The sequence below is a fragment of the Vollenhovia emeryi genome, unplaced genomic scaffold, assembly GCF_000949405.1.
Source record: "Vollenhovia emeryi isolate VEMERY1.0 unplaced genomic scaffold, V.emery_V1.0 DF939161.1, whole genome shotgun sequence".
In the NCBI taxonomy this organism is placed as follows: domain Eukaryota; kingdom Metazoa; phylum Arthropoda; class Insecta; order Hymenoptera; family Formicidae; genus Vollenhovia; species Vollenhovia emeryi.
The window spans coordinates 903,487-923,849 of record NW_011967205.1 but is presented as its reverse complement, the minus strand read 5'-3'; the positions used below and the strand labels follow the sequence as shown (position 1 = coordinate 923,849).

The following is a 20,363-nucleotide window of genomic DNA, read 5'->3' as shown; positions in this document are numbered from 1 at the left end:
CCTCGAGGAAAATGGCGGGCGTGTAATAAGCCGATAAAGAATGAATGCTAATTCCGCGGAATGATAATGTACGCGTAATAAGCTTATATCCGGGAATAGTGAAAAATGCAAAAGGCCAATCGTTCGACTTCAACCCATATATCTCTTAGTTTTATTTGCAACTCTGAAATCAATTTGGACCTTGAATTATAATTCAATGTGAACCCGAATGGAAATTTTGGTACTATTTTGACACTTCTAAGGATAATTTACACCTACTTATCTGATCTATACACCTACATAGATCACCAATAACCTACTTTGGTGACATTATACTTTTTTACTCCGCCCTTGAATCTTTAATTCTAAAAATTTACTTTAACTCCTACTTAAGAGGACTTGCTTTAATGTTAAATTGGCAAAAGTAGAAATTTCCGACACTGTCAGTTTGAAAGTAAGAATAAATTTTGTACTTGCAGTTCGACCTCTTTTACTGTCTTAGGTCCTACTATATGATAGAATTAAAGGTTTAACATAGGGATAAAATTTCGACTTGGGAAACCGAATGTAAAATTGACTGCGGTACTGATCGGACAAATAATTGATCTCGCGTTATTTGATCATTGAAAGGAAGAGGGTGGCAATAATGTAACAGAAAATATCGTCGGCATTCGTCACGTTGACGACTGGGCACCCGCTGTCGGATGCGGGAAACAAAGTTGGACGATATATCGTATTCGACATAACTTGATTGCCACTGTCTCCCCCTCTTTTCTTTCCCGTCCGTTTATTCGCCGCCCTCCGACTCGGCGCAGCGGGCGTGCGGATATGATAGATCGTTTCTTCGAGGCCCAATTTTCAGCGCGTAACGCATTCTAGCTCTAACGTCATGCGACGTTTTCGTCCTTCCGCCTGGTCTCTTCATTTTATTTCTTTCCGCATCACCCATCACCGCCTAATGCATTTACCAATGTGCGCCACGCGCGCGCACGCGCACACGGTCGGTCGAAATGACTACTGATAATTTTCAAGGTACACCTTGATTACTATAGTAAATTTGCAAAACACTCGAAATATTTTCTTAAGTTTATGTCCCACGTTGTGCTTCAGCGCGTCTTACTTAGGTGATCAATTCCTACGGATTTGAGAGGCTCAGGATTACACTTGCCGCACGTGTGTCGCTCCCTCGAATGAAATATCGGAATTTCTGGATTAGGCACCTGCGACGTTTAGCTACTCGTCCAAACTGTTCATCTTACTTTTGTATCTTTACGTGTACGCTCGTCTGACGGCTTGACGATGTAAAATGCCGGCACGGCGGACCTTTTCCCGTCCGCTCGTATATTACGAGTCGACGGCACGTGTTACATCCCATATAAGCTCATCGTTCATAAAGCTCGTGGCCCAACGCGCGTCGCGACGACGTGGGTCGGGACGCCACTGACAAGCGTACACGAGTGTTCCGTCGTTCGCCAGACGTTTTCCCGCTGCGAGAACGAGCCATTCGTCTTGGTAAGAAATGGTTGTGAGAAATCGAGTTTGAAGTGCGTTTTCGATGAAACAGCCAAATCCACACGTCGAGATTTTTTTCTTAAATAACGCAATTTCCATCACGGAATAAATTACGATCATGCGATACTAATCGGTGGTTGCGGTCATAAATATATATTTTTTTAATCAAAGAATTATGTTTATACTAGGATCTGTTTTAAACTTGATAATATCCCGCTTCATCTTTTACAAGTATTGTTCTCGTTAAATTTTTCCTCTCGCGTAACGCTAACGCCACACTGTGTGCGATTCATGAATAGTGTGAAGGAAAAATTTGTCGGTTCGCCGTTCACAGTAGGTCCTTTTAAGTAGGAGCTAAAGTAAATTTTTAGAATTAAAGATTCAAGGGAGGAGTACAAAAATATAATGTCAAAGATTATTGCTGATCTATGTACTCTCTAAAAATCAATTAGTGAATTATCACTGGAAACAGTGAATAGCCACTGATTTATGAAAATTTCAGTGGCATACTTATAACTGTAAATCAGTGGCTATTCACTGTTTCCAGTGATAATTCACTAATTGATTTTTAGAGAGTAGGATCTATGTATAGATCAGCTAGGTAGGTGTAAATTACCCTTAAAAGTGTCAAAATATTACCACAATTTGGACTCAGGAAACCGCAAATCACGAATAGTGTGATAAGTAATAATGAATGTTCAACGAATTTCTGCGAATCACGAATCACGAAATGCGCACTAGAAATGTAGCACTAGTTTTAGTCTTGGAGCGAACAAAACGCAGGTGACAAATGGGTGATCAAGGATGGATAATAACAGCAAGAAAATAGTAGCAATAACTTTATTGAGCGCAGTGCGTAATACGACGGAAACAGTAATGGCAATGAACAAATGCGGGAGATATACGAGGCCGCGATAATCCGTACGTTATCGCACGGCAATGAAATCTTGGCGTTATTCAGCGGCGGTAACTCTTGAATAATCGGGATGTTCTAAAAACAAGTTGCACGAAGTCCGTAACGGTATAATATTATCGATGCAGCGCGGTACGGATGTTTAGCGAACGAGATTTCGTATGTAAATGCTCCCAGGAGTGAGTATCTGCACACCGGTGCTACAACTCGGCGCGGTGGTAATTTAAATTGCGCAACTCCCGAGTGTTAGCGCTTCGCTCGAATACCTTGCTCCAGTTACGGCGCGCGGTTGTGTGCCACTCGTTATAGTAAAAGCGACATCGATAGTTACAAATGTCCGTTGTCAGACGGTACAACTCGTTCTCGTCAGTAATTCGCCAACATTTACACGGCGAACGAGGGGCGCCATGCTTTCGCGGTATCTCTCTACCGTTGCTCGGAAAGTATTAAATCATTCGCTACAACGTTGCGTGGAGTAATTGTTACGCAACTATCGCCGCGGGTTTGCAATGTACTTGAATATCGATGGGGGGATTTTAATGCTGCACGTTTAAGCGAGCGGAAAATACGCGCGACAAAAGGACGGAACGAAATTTTAATCACCGCCGCGCATCCTTTGTAGTTTTACGAAATAAAAAAAAAAGATTATACGAATTTACAATAATACAACACCATACTTCCGATACTGCGTTCGATTAATATCACTTGATACTTTGGTAGATTGCGTTGCGCTTGACGCTTGCGAAAAAAATTTTACGAGACAATCGAGCCTGATCTTGTAGGACCCTTTATCCTTGCAACCGTCTTATCCGACGAAGCTCGTCTTTTCCTTCTCACCGGCGAGATAAGTCTTGTCGCGTATCGTCGATGGTGCTATGGTACGTCGCACGTGAAGGGAAGCTCTCGCGGAAAAACATGGCGAAGAGAAGCACGCGGGGATGTTACGCGCGTGGAAGTGCGTACACGTGCAACATCGGTCTTTATACGAGAGAGTATAAACGCCGTTTTTGCCTCGGCCGCTGCAAGTGTCATCGCGCGCCAGATGCGACACCGCGTAAACCTGCCCTCCACGCCGCGGATCCCCTCCGCAATTTTTCCTCCTTTAGAGAAGAGCAGCCCCACGGCGCTGTTTAATCACCGCTCGTGCAGCAGGTAAACCGCGCTCGAGGGCGAAAGTACGACGGTGCCGCGAGGGAGGGAAGCGAGGACGGGATGCCAGCTGCGTTTCGTTGCGAGTTGCGTTTATCAGGTGAATGCGTCCATTTGCTGCGGATAGTCGAGACTATGGCCCGTGATTTGCCGCAACTATCGCCGCTTGCATAAATCATCGACCGTTTCAGCCGTAAATAATCGCGCTCATGAATCATTCGTTATTATTCAGTCGTGAATAATTTGAATTTCTCCTATCTCCCGCCGATCAGTTTTGCTCGCTTCGATCTCCTTTGAAAGTTCTGTCGCCGCCCTTCCCGCGCGCACTGGCAAAAGTTTTTAATTTATTATTATCCGCTCGAAGCAAGGAGCATCGTATAAATACTTGCTCCGTTTGCCGTGCCTTTTTGTCTCTTTGCATCGCTCCTCGTCGCCCTTCGTTTTAAGTCAACGTTCTTTTATCGTACTTATAGTAACTGCTAATTAAATTGATATCTTATAACTGCCAACTTTAAAACTAAATTAATAATACGACATCATTAAGAATTATTATGGATGTAGTTTATAATGCACTTGACAGGGAGAAATTTTTCTTTAAAATTTTACGAGAGTTTTGTGAAACTTTACTATACATTTTACTAGTAAAATTTAAAAAAAACTCAAAAAATTTTACTAGTACCTACATGAATTTTGCTAGTAAAATGTACGGTAAACTTTCGAAAGGACTCTCGTAAAAGTGTTCAAAATGCCATGTTGTTCCTCGACTACATGATTTTCGGAGTAAATTTTAAGCGAACATTCTCTCCCCGCGTTCTTTTATCTACGAAACAGCTTTATTGCATCGCGCGCCAAAAAGCACGAATGTACGAAATCACTCGAGCATATAATTCGGCATGCGTAGAGAAAGTTGTGATCAGCTATTTTCCGGGGGTGCACGATGGTAGTAGGTCGTGTCCGACGCAACCTCGTGCGTCACGTATTCTCTGCGCCATTTCTGGCTCTTCATCCCGTTCCATTTGCATTTTCTCTTCAGTCCTCTTCTTTTTTCCACGGTGCTGCTCGTAATTACGCCTGGAATAAAAGAAAGGCGCTCGTCGACAAAAGCGTACCCATAAAAGGCAATCCGTTTTATTATACGCAATCTAGAACGTTAATACAAGGCTGCCACGAATTATGTATCCCGCGAAGAAACGTCTGGGACGAGGGCGCGTGTGTAGTTGCTCTTACGCGATCTAGAGGAGGGGATCCTATACTTATATTTTTAAACATTACTTGCTTGTGCAAGATAAAATTCCAAAGTTTCGTTTCTTCGTCAAGTAAATTTTATATCTCGTGATAAAGAATTTTTAATTTATATCCGAGTCGAAATTTTGGTACTATTTTGACACTTTTAAGGCTAATTTACACCTACTTAGCTGATCTATACACCTACATAGACCAGCAATAACCTACTTTAATGATATTATATTTTTTACTCCTCCCTTGAATCTTTAATTCTAAAAATGTACTTTAGCTCCTACTTAAGAGAACCTACTTTAATGCTAAATTGGCAAAAGTAGTCCGACACTATCAGTTTTAAAGTAGGAGTAAATTATGTACTATACTTTCAGTTCGACTTCTTTTACTATCGTAAGTTCTACTATATGATAGAATTAAATGTTCAACATAGGGCCAAAATTTCGACTCGGGTAATAATTATGAAAAGACATTATTATTTTAACTGTTACTAATTAGCGTTCATGTACTTGGAACGTGCACATATATGCACGTGAAAATTATCGACAGTTTTGACAATTACATTTTTCACCAATCTAGACGAACGCAACAGGCGGCTTCGATACATCCGTGTGGTATTTACGTTTTTTTTTTCGAAATTGTAGTTTTTCCGCTCCGTCGTTCCGGAAGGTGTCTTTTTGTTTGCGTTAACTTATTGCTCTTGCTCGTCTGTCAGCGCCGTAGGGAGAAATTTCCAATTAATCCGTGGCTGTTGACAGTGTATCAAGCAGCATTATTAACATCTGTACCTCCTTGGATATGGTATAGTTATTTCGCGACTTTGTTACTGTGTGGATGAGGATTATATAATCCATATATCTTTTTATAACAGACAGGACGAAACCTATAGCGCCGCGCGTTTCCGCACAAAAATCCTATAATTAATAATATTATGGATTAATTGCTGATAGCGCGGAAGCTAATCTGGAAAGCGACAATAGCCATTGTGTTTATTATAAAAGCCGAAATTTTTAATCTCTGGAACGAGTATCACGGCAGAGGGAAACGCATTAACATTCGCGGTTATACGCTATTATTTGGCGTAATATCCCGCAAAACTGTACAACTATGTTCCTGTAATGACCGTAATTTGCGGAATCATGGAAACTCGCGCGCGCACGCCCTATATCGGCAAAATAATTTTCCAACGAGAACATTATTCGTGGCAAATGTATTTCGCGCAGCAAAAAAATTATTCTGCGTATAATGGCGGCGTATACTGGTCGGTTTTAAAAGGTTACCGCCGCGCGCATTGAAGTTTTTACATGGCCAGTAATAACTTTTAATGAAAACAAATGGTGGTATCGCAGCCCGGGGGAGTGTGTTCCGCGCGCATTTCTCGTATAAACTGTTACAGCCATTCCGGACTGGCTGTTTATACAAGGTGTCTCTGAAGCGTTGGACACCCTTTGATTTTTCTTCAGTTTACATTTCATTGAGCATTTTATTTTTCGTAACTTAGTTTTATGCTCGGGCCTCGCGTTAACATCCCGTCCAATCCCGAATGAAACGAATCGCGAGAGACGGAATTCGATTGTCTCCGATCCGCAGTTCAATTCGTAACAATCCCGCAATGTTTAATCACTTACAATACTTACATAATGCATAAACTGACAACGTCTCTCGCGCGTAATATTGAAATTATTCCGTTCGGGAACGTCCAAGTTATTTCGCGTCTCCGGCATCTGTGTACACCTTGTACATTCGATATTCGCGCTAAGAGCACGGAGAAAATCCAAATCATCGCGGCAGCGTTCAAATCTGATTCTATTTGTTAACGAAAGCACGAAATGAACTGGCCGTCGATGTAATGCTCGTTGTTTGTATACCGGGCCACATTTATCGGCATAATAGAGCCGCGGCTGTAGTAGATTACATGGCTATTTCATACGCGCTTATTCAGAACGCGCTCGTTGTTCAATTCAGTTTTGTGTAATTCTAACCTCTCATGTTTCCACGATTTTGCAATTAGATATTCCGTAAATAGGAAGAGCGCACGTCAGTCGTCCACTCGTCGTTTATCTCGTGCCCGGGTGGTAGTCGTGATTAGTCGTGCGGCGCAAATAATTATTGCTAATTGCGGGATGGAATACAAAACGTCATCACGCTGTCGGTTGTGGATTTAATATAATATCACAATGCAATTTAGATCGAAATTAATAGTAGAAACTGCAACGTCATAAATGCAGTCGAGAAATGCTTTATATTTAATTAATTACATCTGTTTTTGAATGGCTCAACCGTAACGTGTTTCGAAACTCACACTACTGATGTTTTGAGTTTATTATCAAGTATCGTATACCTTATGGTACATTTACTACCGATAAACAAACGCAACATATGACAATAAATGCTTAGAGTTGCACGTGGCAAAAGATATTAATTTTAATTATGGCAATCTAAAGTATTTAATGAAAACATGATACACAATACAAATATTGTAACTCATTGACAATCAAAAGAAATTATTACACGGTATTACTCGGTTTTGAGAGCAGAAAGTAAAAGCTAACGACATCACACAATAATAACTTTATCTTGATATTCTTTTATATTGGCAATTGGAAAAGTAATTAATATCAGAAAGTGTGATTTCTTTTAATAGACACAACGTACTTTCTTTCTTTGATATGTAAAAAAATACTCTTGATCGATATTTGCAACTATAATAAATCTTGATAGTACTAGAATTAATAATAAAACAAACTTAGTAAATATATTATTAGGGCTTTGTCGATAAACATTTCAGTTAATAAGCATAGAGAGGCAATAAGAGCTAAACGCTAGATGTTGGGTGCGGACAATATTGCGGATAATATTAGATTTAATGTTTTATACAGTTGAACAAGTCAAACGTTCCGATCAACTAATGTGATCCTTTTCAATGACATCTTCAATGACCTAGGACCTAAGACAGTAAAAGAGATCGAACTGCAAGTATAAAATTTACTCCTACTTTAAAACTGACGGTGTCGGAAATTTCTACTTTTGCCAATTTAGCATTAAAGTAGCTTTAAGTAGGAGCTAATGTAAATTTTTAGAATTAAAGATTCAAGGGGGGAGTAAAAAGGTATAATGTCATCAAAATAGGTTATTGCTGGTCTATGTAGGTGTATAGATCAGCTATGTAGGTGTACATCATCCTTAAAAGTGTCAAAATAGTACCAAAATTTCGACTCGGGTTGCTTATTAATAAAACGAAATTAATGATAAAACGATCGTGTAGTTATAATGAGTAAGCGAGTGCAGGCGCATGAGAGAGAGAGAGGGGGGGGCAGGATTGGCGATTGGGGTGGTCTGGCGTAGGGGAAAACCAACAAGGGGAATGGTGACCATCCCCACGTTGCTTCGGGGCCTGCAGGTGGCAGAGTAAACGGGGAGGGACCGGCGTAATTACGCGATTCTCGCGGGGCCGCCGAGGGAGGAAAATCTGTAGGCACGATCGGCGAGGGCTGCGAGTTACGCAAGACGATGCGATGGTGTGCGTGTGTGTGTGTGCGCGCGCGCGCGCGAGCGGCGCACGCAATTCCGAATGGAATTTTTAATCGATTCCGCGCAATTTTCCCTTCGCCCGCGGCTCGCTGTCGGCGTTTCGTCAATGCGAACCACGCGAATCCATTGTTCCTTTGGCCGATCGCGCGAATCGACGTCTATACCCCGGGGCCGATGAATGGTCGATCGCTCGATTCTTTGTCGCGCAAGTGCGATTTTGTGTCGCCGGTTTCACGCCAGCCACTTTGCCGAAGTTTCGTTCGCTTGGACAATCCGCGGCGGTGAATCGATTTTAATTTCCCTCGCCCGATTCGATTGTTCGACTTCAGATCGGCCGATTGATATCTTTTGCGCGATAAAACGCCATTTACAACGAAATGCGCAAATATCATCTCGTTGACGCGATTCTAACGACACTTCCTCTGACATTATTTACGTACATTATTATTACAGCTCAGTCATGTTTGCGGAATAATCCCAAGTCACAAAGCTCAAATAGGTAGAAGTTTGACTTGAAATAGACATAATTAATTTAGCGACGTTTTTCTGTTTTTGCTTCGATTCACTCACTGCTATCAAAGGACAGCGCTTTGTTCTTTCATTCGGCGCGCTTTACTATATGAAATGAGTTTTACATTACAACGCGATAATAATAATGGATATAATAATAATGTTTTTCACCTTAGTAAGTCCTTCTTAACCTGGCCATGTAATTTTCTTTAACCCAGAAGCAAAAGGCGTCGAGTTCTCCGGAAGATGATCTTAGCGGGATAATTTCCCCAGAGGCTGCATCACTTTTGTAGGCTCCTTGTTATCTTTCTCGAGATAAACTCGGTAACGCGTTAGGCAGACGTTACGTTGTAATCATAATGTCACGTTCGCGTTAAAATCATACTCGCGCGTTTTTATTTTTCCGCGTGTTGCTCCGGCTATATTCGGAGCACGTTATCGCGGGCGCGTGTGCGCGACGGCGCTCGACGTTTCCACGAAAAGTTGGCCGGTATCATCCGTTACGACGACACGTCGCGTTTCCGCGTTGTACCTTGGAACACGACCGATTTAACGGGCGGGATTAATACAACGGGACGCGTTTTATCTGTCACGGGGCGAAAAAGGGGACACGCGAGCGCGCGTCGTCTAGGCTGATAGCCGTGGCGTAAAGCGAACGTGCAACGACGTTCGCTTCGAGTTGTAAACAATACGCGATACGCGCCGCGACTCGTGTGCGTCGTTACCGCGGGATGCACCCCTTTTGCGGCGATAATTCATCGTGCGAACACATTTACGCGCGTCGCGATGCGCCCCGTTACGCTTCCATCCGTTATTCTCCCACATTGCGTGTGCCACGATGCTATCGCACGACCATGTCTTACTACACGATTCTTTATACAGCTCGACGTGCATTTTATCGACGTGGATATCTTTCCGCTGCGTAACGAGATATGTTATTTACCGTATTTTACATGTTTCGTAACTTCTCTGCAACGATTGGAACTTTGCAGGACACTTAAAAATTCTAAAGGAACTTTATAAATGTCGTAATGATGAACTCGGAAATTACTGTATATCGAGTTAAACTAAAGATCTTAAATAAATAGAATGCATTAGGAGAAGCGAAATGCGGCTTAGGGAATACGCAAGGACCAAGGGGTAAACCAGAAAAAAGGTCCGGATGTAATGCTATTACATTTGAATGTGTCATAAAATAGGATCAATATAGCGCCAATCATATTTATTATGAAGAAAGGAATATTTTTATCTTAAATGAAAAATTCTGAAACCTAGAATCTTTTTTTGTCGAATATCGCGGTGCCAACTTCGTGCGTTGTAAGATGGAGGGAAATTTTATTCTAAACGCAAGAATATATAAAGTTACTCTTGTCTCAATATAGTAAGTCAATCTTTTTTAATTCGACAGAGGAGAATAAAAATTATTTATTTTATTTTGAAAATGTCTTACTTTTACTTTACCAAATGAGGTTGCGAGGGATATAAATGCGCCAAGAATATTTTTTGTCTCGGTAACAGAAATCCTTTCTGAGGGTGTGGGCATTGCTTTACCTTATTTTATTTTTATAATGCCCCGGCTAAGTCTAATGCCCAAAATTAATGTCCAAAAAATGTCTAGCAATGCCCCGGTAATGCCGCAAATCTGTACACCACAATGCCCTCAGCGGTTTACCCCTCGGCAGAGACGCAGTAGAACATGCCGTTGTAAGTCAGGCGCGGCGTCCAGGTATCTCGACTCACTTTAATTCCCACTTTACACGCTGCATAGTCCGGCAAATCTCTTCGATGACTTTCGTTTACGGTTCTTTACGGTCATGATTATTGCAATTGTCGAAAACATTTCGGAATATCAGAGGCTCTCGATCTTCGCGGTTTCCACGTGCAACGCAGACACTCTATTGCCGCGTATAATTTAGCGTAGACCACTGGTACACGTAGAGTGGAAAGAAAAAAAAAACGGGGACGGGTGTGTGAACGCGGCGCGTTTACACGTGTCGCATGCGTTACCCGATGGCGCGCAGATACATACCTTGTAAACAATGTTCGCGGCATGACTCGTACAGCCATGCAACGACCGCCGCTGCAACCGGATACACCCGTTTTTCGCAACAATGATTCATCGCCCGAACGTTTTAAACGTGCGTCTGTCCATGGACGACGCTAGAATTTTTCGTCGGACATCCTTTTTCAGATGCCAGAGGCGTGGCGTGTGCGTGAAAGTTTTAAAAATCCACGAATGTAAAAGATACATAATTTTATTTTTTTTTCATCACAATATTAAAAATAATTATAACCAGAACAGGACCGATTTGAATTGTCCGATTGATTAGAGATGCCATTTTCGGGCTGGATCTTGGCACAGTAATAATATTTATCTATATAGCGATATTATATTCGGTGATTTAAAAAAGATGCATCAAGTAGCTAAATCGATTATGCGGATTTACTCGGTTCCAACAAAACAGTTTTGTGTTGTAAGCTTGAATAATCAGCACGCAGTTTAGCAGTAGAAATTATTAGTATATAAAAAATCCACAAGGAAGATATTATTTAATATTACGGCTATACCGAACGATTCAGCCAAAAGTAACATCTCTCTTTCTCTCTTTTCTCTAGTTTAATTAACTTAAAAATAATTTAAACATTTCTGTCACCGAGACAATAAATATTCTTGACGCATTTATATTTCTCGCTACCTCTTAGTATAAAATAAGACAATATCAAAATTAATTCAATAATTCTTATTCTCCTCTGTCGAATTCAAAAAGATTGACTTACTGTGTTGAGACAAGAGTAACTTATATAAATGTAAGTTTTTATATTTTTGCGTTTAGAATAAATTTTCCCTCCATCTTACAACGCACAAAGTTGGCACCGCGATATTCGACAAAAGACGATACATACTATCATTTTATTCTAGATTTTAGAATTTTTCAATTAAGATTAAAATATTCCTTTCTTTATAATAAATATGATTGGCGCTATATCGATCCTATTTTACGATACGTTCAAGTGTAATAGCATTGGACCCGGAAATTTTTTCTGTGGGTATGGCTTGATTAAAATATATGTATATTAATCTAATAATTTATATCGCTTGTTCGCTGCACCACATGCATATCGTTTCATTCTACGATTTGTTTATTTATATTGGCAAATATGAGTTCGTGCGTGGTATTTGATTATTAAAATGAGGGATCCCATCAGGAAACTCGGCAGAAGAGATACGAAATATAAAACACGTCGCCTGTATCGGCCGCCGCATACGTGCTTGTTCATATATCGTTTGTAATTGGCCCTTATCACTCTATTCCATCTACTATCTCATCTTTACTTTTCTCCACATAAGTGCCATCAAATATTTATCTTTATGACGACGTATCGATGCGTATCGAGCATATTCTCGCTCCGCGGCACGTAACTATATCGTAATTGGAAATGCCGGAATGGCCTGACGGCAGGGAAAAGATTTCTCATCGAGATCACTTTGTCCCTTTCTTTTCTAAATTTCAGCGAAAATTTTTCATCAAAATTATTTTGTCCCCGGTAATAAATTTCGACGCTTCAAGGAAGACTGAAATCTTCAGTTACGTACTCTTTTATATTACTCTTTTTAGCGTTGCGCATTTTTCAAATTCAAGTTTTACCTCCATTGCTCGACGTTTAAAGCGTGCGTTACGGTAATACGACGAAATCATGGGTTTCGTGGCGAAACGAGAGACCGCGGAAACGACGCGACAGGGAAGAAGCCGTCGTAAATTTTCCAGTGACGAGCAACTGCCGCCTGTCGCTGCTGCTGCAAATATGCAGCTGCGTCAAATGCACAAAGCGAGATCGCCCAACCATCTCGCCTGTCGTAAGCGTTTTCACGCCTCCGTCATTCGTGCTTTGGAAATTGCGAACAAAGAAAATTGCTGCTGGCTCCCGTGTCACGCGCCAATTTCACTCGTGCCTACGCGATCGGTCATCCGATTGAAAGACACGGGGCTTAGCTTTCTTGTAAAATTCTGACCTGAGCGTTTGCGAATCGACGCTTTATTTCGCTCGCAAACACACTTCCGCGGTAAACGGATCAATCGGGGGCTCGGTTTAAAGTTTATTCTTCCGCGGGGAAAACGCCGGGGCATAATTTTTTTGTGCCATAAACGCGTGCAAGTGAAAGGCTTTTCGCGAGTGATATTCTATGATACGACGTAGAACCGCCCACATTGGGATGTTGAATTTAAATGTTTTTTTAGCCGTTGCATTTGTCCTAAAAATAAAAAAAACCGCCCGCACACGCACACAGACGCGCACGATTTTTCGCGCGAAAGTGCCTATACGCATCCCGCTACGTGCGCGCAATTCGCATTTTTCGATAGAGCTCGGTCCAGCTCTTTGATTTGTAACCCCAATAGTCCATGCCGTAAACGAACTCGATCGATGCCGCCCCCTCCCCCTGCCCCGACATCCGAAACGCGCGCGCGGCAGAGATAATCCTTTCGGTGCACTCTCCATTTAGTAAAGTTCGTATGGGCCGCGGTGTGTGCGCTACGGGTCGCTTCGATTTTCCGAGGGAGACGGACGAACGCAGGGCGAACCATGGGCGCCGGGGAGGAGGGTGGGCAAAAGGGAAGTCCGCGTTTACGAGCGCGGTTCGCATTTTGCGTTATGGCCGAGGAAATCTGCGTCGCGCGTCCGTGTGCCCCGCGTGTACGCGGGAAAGCTTCGCGCGCGCATGCGGCTGCACCGGCGCATATCCGCATTGTTATGGCTACATTTCCGGTTGTTTGTCGTGCGAGAAGGGACTTGGCAGCTCGCCGTACGCCGTACGTCGACGATCGTGGGCAGAACCCACCCGCGGTAAGCCCGTGTGTACGACACGTAATGCCAGCGCGATATCTCGACTTGCGTTCTTCGCATCGATGGACCCGCCGCTTCGAAAACCCTCCGCGACACCGGCGTGTGCATCCCGTGAATTCTAAGCCCTGCGATCTTTTACGACGTGGCGTGCGACATTCTGAATGCACGCCAAATTTGTATGCCACCGCTTTGACAAAGACGTAAAAATGTACTGGGGTTACATGTACCTTTTTTTTTATCGTCTGCGGAGATTTGTGACACGTACTCGCGCACAATCGTGCTTCCACCTCCCGAGTGGAAATTTTGGCCCTATGTTGAACCTTTAATTCTATTACATACTAGGACCCAAGACAGTAAAAGAGGTCGAACTGCAAGCACAAAATTTGCTCCTACTTTAAAACTGGTAGTGTCGGAAATTTCTACTTTTGCCAATTTAACGTTGAAGTAGGTCTTCTTAAGTAGGAGCTAAAGTACCTTTTTAGAATTAAAGATTTGAGGGAGGAGTAAAAAATATAATGTCATTAAAGTAGGTTATTGCTGGTCTATGTAGGTGTATAGATTCCTTAAAAGTGTCAAAGTAGTACTAAAATTTCGACTTGGGCTTTATCTAAACTGTCCGTTTTATTTCTTTTTGGAAAAGAATTTGATGCCTCCCGCGGAAAGATCGCGTTCTCGAGGCTGAAGGGACGAGATCGAAATAATTGTCGCGCGTTCACGGCATCCCGTAAATAATCGCTTGGTACTTGGGCGCTGTTTATTGGGAATTCCGGAACGAAGGATGCTGATTAATGTTCTGAAATCGGAATCGCGCGCCAGCGTGAAATCGCGGCCGTATCCGCTTTTCATTCGGTTTTTTGCGGGCCATATATCGGCTTGCATCGTTCTCTTTTATTTGGGAACGGCGCGCGAAGTGAAATTCAATTTGTCAATTTGCATACGTGCCGAAATAAAATCTATCAGGCTTCCGAGAGTTGTAGTTTCCGTTTGTTATTACTTCTTTCCCTAAATCCTAAAGAGTCGGCTCTTCATCACGCAGAAGCAAATCCGAAGCGTCGACATTTCGTGAAAAATTCTACGTTGAAATCTCCAGACGATAAAATCATTTTTAACCTATAAAATAATATATTGCGCCGCGGTGTTTCCGTTTCTCTTTCTTCGCGTTTTCATCTCGTAGCAAGAATCGAATCGAATCTCTAAAAGTTTGCTTTACAGGGATTCCTACCATTTTTTTGTAAGAAGCATGGCTTCTGTATTTTCTTCGATTTCTGGCCAAGTATTTCAATCTCAAGTAATTTGTTTCGTCAATTTTACCAATAGCTTTTACAGACAACGAGAAAACGTTTCGACGCGGTACTCTAGTATCTTTTAACCCTTTAGCCACCGTGCTGTTTGCAACACGAGTCAACGCGTGGCTTGAGAGATCCCAATGTAAAAGAAAATCAATTTATAAACTTCAGAAGATTGCTTGATCATGTCTGGTAAATTTTTATGTTTAAACTCACAACGTTTCGACCATGGTTTGTGGTCCTTTTCAAAGGATAATTGTGCCAATAATTTCGTATGGTAAATCACAAGAACAGGTCGTGCTCTGCCGTTCGTGAAATTAAGACCTGTTCTTTTGATTTACCATACGAAATTATTGGCACAATTATCCTTTGAAAAGGACCACAAACCATGGTCGAAACGTTGTGAGTTTAAACATAAAAATTTGCCAGACATGGTCAAGTGATCTTCTGACGTTTTTAATTACTTCTGGCGACTTATAAGATTTTCTCCAGTCATCTAATACACACCATTGATCTCAAAATCAATTTATGTCTTTTTTTGTTTAATTAAGTTTTCGAGTACGTGTAGAATACAAGAAAAGACTTTATTTTGAAGATAATATTTATTTTAAAGACCGCGCGCGACGATTGAAGGATTAAGTTATCAACGTGAAACTACGGAACATTAGTTTAGGGATTTTTAAAAAGATACAAACGCGTAGATAGCGATGGAACGTATAAGCGACGAACCAATAGGGAATGAGGGGATACTTTAAAGACTCGTACAAGCTAACTCGAAGCATCTCATATTTATTAGTCCTCTTTCCAAAGTGTTCCGCGTATGCCGTGGATATTTATCCGAGCACCCACGGGAGACTTTCGCCCTTGACCGAGCACGTGTAATAGCGTGTATCGAGAATGACGTCGATTCGGGGCGATATGTGTGCTCTGCCCGGTTTTCAGAGAGATATCCCCGCCGTATCTATTACCGTAATCTTCCGCCTTGCCGAGCGAGAACGCCGGATTCCGACTTTGAAGCTCGCTTTTGCTGCCACGGCGAAAGTCGAATCGGAAAGTCCTCTCGTTCTTCCGGTGAACTTGAAATCGATTTAACTTTCCGGCGTTTCTCGGTGCCTCCTCGTTTACTCGATGTACTCAGGGCAAAAGTGATTTCGAAAAATATTCCCTCGCCGGCAGCGGACGGGGAGGAAAACGCGGCATAATATATCCGTGTATAATGAACGAAGTGAGTAATTGTAGCGAGCGAGCGGTTCTTCTATTACAAAAACGTTGCCTAGGCGCGTCACATAAATCACAGGTTTCTCGGGTTGGATTCAATTAATTGCAGCTTCATGGAAATGATCCTCGGGCGTCATAAATGGGCCGTCGCTTTACCAATTGTACCGGATTCCCCGTTACACCGCCGTACTACAATGCCGGCCGTAAAAACGAGAGAGCGAGAGCGAGAGAGAGAGAGAGAGAGCGCGCGGGGTGAAACGGAAAAGTTTTCGCGGTTGCTAAAATGGAAAAGCGTGGAGACGGCGGGCATTGTTTCCGGTAACAGGTGCCATTTTCGCGAATGGCACAGTTACCGTGCATTCTCGCCGCGCTCTCGCGCGTGGGGCACGTCGACCACGTGCATATAGAGGAGCAGAGAGGCAGGAAGCGCGATCGTCGTGTTACGCTATACGTGTCCTATTCAGAAATGCGCCCTGTTCAAAGACCCATTACGAAAATGACCATTAAAATAAATTACTCTCATCACGCGGCTATAGCGATGGCTTGCTGGCCGCTTATAACGCCAAGCCGGCTAGCTCGATGGCGGCGAATACGTGACACGGAAATAGTCGGCGGTACGAATCAATTTACGTAAATAATAGAGAGAGTACGCGGCTCGCGCCTGGACCGCTAACAATGGGAAAATTCGCGCCACCGGATACACGGCACTGGCCATTAAATCGGACGCATTACGGGTGTACGTGCGAACTTGAAATTTCCCGGCTTAAGCGCACCGTGCTTCGGAAATATTTCGAGGGAGTTTACGGTATCGAAAAATTTACAAATTTCAAGTTTATCAAAAATTATCGAAACCATATTTTCAGCATTGATTCTCTACGATCCGTGATATTTAACAACCGTACATAAAAATAACGTTGGATATTGTTGGAATGCTATTGTCTTTTTTTTTAATAACTAACTATATGATTATACGTAATCTATAGGTGTATACCATAGATTATTCGTTCTAATTGATAGGTTTTTCCAAGTATCTTTGTGTAAAATGTATTACGATAATATGTGAAAAAATCTCATTAATTAATGTTTTTTTTCTGAATAAGACACTTCGAAACGTTTGATTTATTTTTCGTTGGACAAATTTAATAAGTTTTGAGTCAACATAATCTTTTGCAAACGCAAACTTTAAAGCTGGCTTGATAAGTAATGAGGTGTCATAATATTCAGATAATGGTTAGAACCCAAACTGTTGCACAACAGCTTCATCTTCCTCTTCGTATCAAAGCTGAGTTTAAAATATATTATAATTACAACGATTAATGAATAAAATGGTTATCTTTTAATCTTTTTTGTGGACTACATCTAAAAGAGAGATAAAAATTAATTGAAAAAATAATTTTAAAGTTTGTGGAGGAGGATTAAGGTAATAATAATAATATAATTTTTGGTAAAATTTTGTTAAAAATAGTCACAGACTCCTCATAATATTATTACCAGCTTATTTTTTTATTGCTGTACAGGCAAATTTGTTTTTCAATTATCATAGCGCGTAATATTTTAATCGGTAAACGGACTACTCTCTGTTTGTACGGTTTGCATCTGTATAGATTCGCGTCGGAATTAAAACCGGTGTTTGTACTAGCGGGGGCACATTGCCTTTATACAAATGGCATTTATACGTGCCCGAGTTCTACAAACATTTCCAGTAAACCTTGTTTGTACCAGTATTACACTGATATTTTTAATTCTCGCCGGCTTGTACGCGAATCAATCGACTTTCCTGTTTACGGAAACCAACAACATCTGTTATTTCAAATTTATGCTTGGCACAAACATATCTATATTTAGCTTTGACGTTGCATGTGCATTTCCGAAAAACATTTTTTTTATTACCGATAACGACGTAACGTACAAATTATTCCTGCCAGTTTGCTTACATCAGATTGTCGTCAATAGTATTTTTTCAGTTTCAATTCGCAAAGTGGGATTGTATTCTATTTTATCCCGAAAAATATACTCCATAAATAACTCTTTGTTAGGTTCTGTTTTAATAAAGCATATCTTTTTGTTAACTTTCGCGTGATGGCTGTGATCGATAAACTTTGCCGAAGGCGACTCTCTCTCTCTCTCTCTCCATCTCTTTCTCTAGCGGGTTTGGGAAATAGCAGAATAATTCATTTATAGCGAACACTATAATCCCATTTCTCTGGATAGTGACATTAACTTACCGATCGATCGCGCGATACAAAACATCGGACAATTTCCATTGTATCTCGATATTGCATCGCACACTTTTTCCAGGTAATATCGACTATCATTATCACCACGTTTCTTCGATATTCCTTATTACATCCGACAGCGCATCAGAAACTACGCGCGCGGAGAAACACGCGCGGCGGTAATTGAATCTCTTCGTTCCATTAAAATACCTCGAGCAGAGTCCGAGCTCTTACCAGAAGAGATCTCTCTCTTTCCCTCTGTATGTATGTCTTTTTTTTATCGTAATCCCGAATGAAAGGGAAGATCTATTTCATTCGTATTTGTTGGAAATTTTCTGTCTTTATTTTTCACCGCGGCGCGCAGAGTCTTTTTCGCGCGGAAGTCAAACGTGCGTTCGATGGCGGATAAAATGCCAGTACATCAAAATCCTTTTTCGGCGCGATTCAGCAAATATTGACGCTCGCGAATTGAAATTTGCATCGACAGCGAAATTGGCAAAATATTTCCGTACGTAAAAGAGAACTTTAGGCCGTGGCTGCGTCGGCGGCGGCAAAAACGAGACGAGAGTCGAGAGAAACGGCAAAAGGGAACGAGGGTCTTCCCGCGGGATACGACCGGACGAAGGGAAAACTGTAGCCTTAAATTTAATATGACGCGTGCTACTATCGATTCAGACGCGCTTCCCGACCGCTCGTTCCGCCAATCGAATTCCATGGCATATATTATGCGGCTTCTCGCTGCTGTTCCGCAGAATGCAACATGCGCGCCGACCATTTTCACGATCGTTTCATTTGGCGAAACACAACTATCGTTTCTTTTTATTGTTTCTCCGAGCTTACGCTATGCGCGAGGTGGTGCATCGTTAGATTTTCATAAAATTCCAAGTATCAAGAATAAAACAGAACATAAAGATTAGCTCGTTTACTGCGAAGTCACTTTTTCTAAATGTACATTACAATTGTTATATTAAGTGTATCTGCTACGTATATTGTACCAGCCTACGTATCAATTTCTGAGATGGATTAAAAGAGATTATCAAAGAAATGATGTGGTAATAAGAAATGCACATCATTGGGAAAGAATAAGTAGGTTTTAATTTATTTCGTTTTAAGATGTTGAAAAATGTTTTATTAATTTGCAATCTGATAGACAGAATCAATCAATTTCGTGTACACAAGTAATTATTATAAACAACTAGAGTTAAATCAGGACCTTTTCAAGATACTCGTATATCTTGAAATATACACGCCAAATCATATTTACAATTAGATCCAGGCAAGCTGGAGGTAGCCTAATAATTTTTAATTTAATATGTGAATTCATGTACCGTATTTTCCGACCTGTCCTACGCGCCGTTACTTTCGGACATATAACACAGGTTTTTGTTAGGTGGACAATTAAAAGTATTATTTTTACTGGCCCGTTTTCCTAACCACGAATCATTTTTCGATTTTCAGGGTCCGGTCGGGGAGGTGGGCGGCGTGAGGCTGCCACTGCAGTCATTACATGGATACGGATCTGTGTTCATGTACTCGGCGTCGACGAGTCCCGGGGGTGGAGGTGGCCAGGGTGGCGGAGGCGGGGGTGAAGTCACCCTCCGCCTCCGCGAACCCGAGGACATTCCCGAAGAGGTCCTCGCCCGCCTCGAGGACACCGCCACTCTCTCCATCTCTCTTCAAAGCGATGCAGTCCTGAGGCTAGGGGCGGCTGGCGCAGGTAACATGCCTCTTACCCTCTTCTTCACGTTTGCTTACTGATCAAACATAAAACGCGGCCAGAAGTGCGCTTGTTATGATACCGTAGAAGATGGTTAGACATGAAAGTCGCTACGATCGGTCAAGTAATTCTAACAAAACTAGCGTTCTATGAGCTGGAAGTCGACCAAATTATTGATATGTCAAAGTCACAATAACTAGAAACGACCAATGCCGCCACCCGAGGGCACACAACGTTTTATAAACGTAAAGCGA

At 41.9% G+C, this 20,363-nt stretch overlaps 1 protein-coding gene across 1 annotated transcript in view; it reads left to right on the top strand.

The window, feature by feature from the left end:
* Nucleotides 1-20,363, top strand: part of LOC105564670 (zinc finger protein rotund-like) — a 326,878-nt gene that overhangs the window by 152,521 nt on the left and 153,994 nt on the right. The window contains exon 3 of the mRNA XM_012017214.1: nucleotides 19,851-20,109. Within this exon, the coding sequence (XP_011872604.1) occupies nucleotides 19,851-20,109 (259 nt within the window). The remainder of the gene's footprint in view (nucleotides 1-19,850; nucleotides 20,110-20,363) is intronic.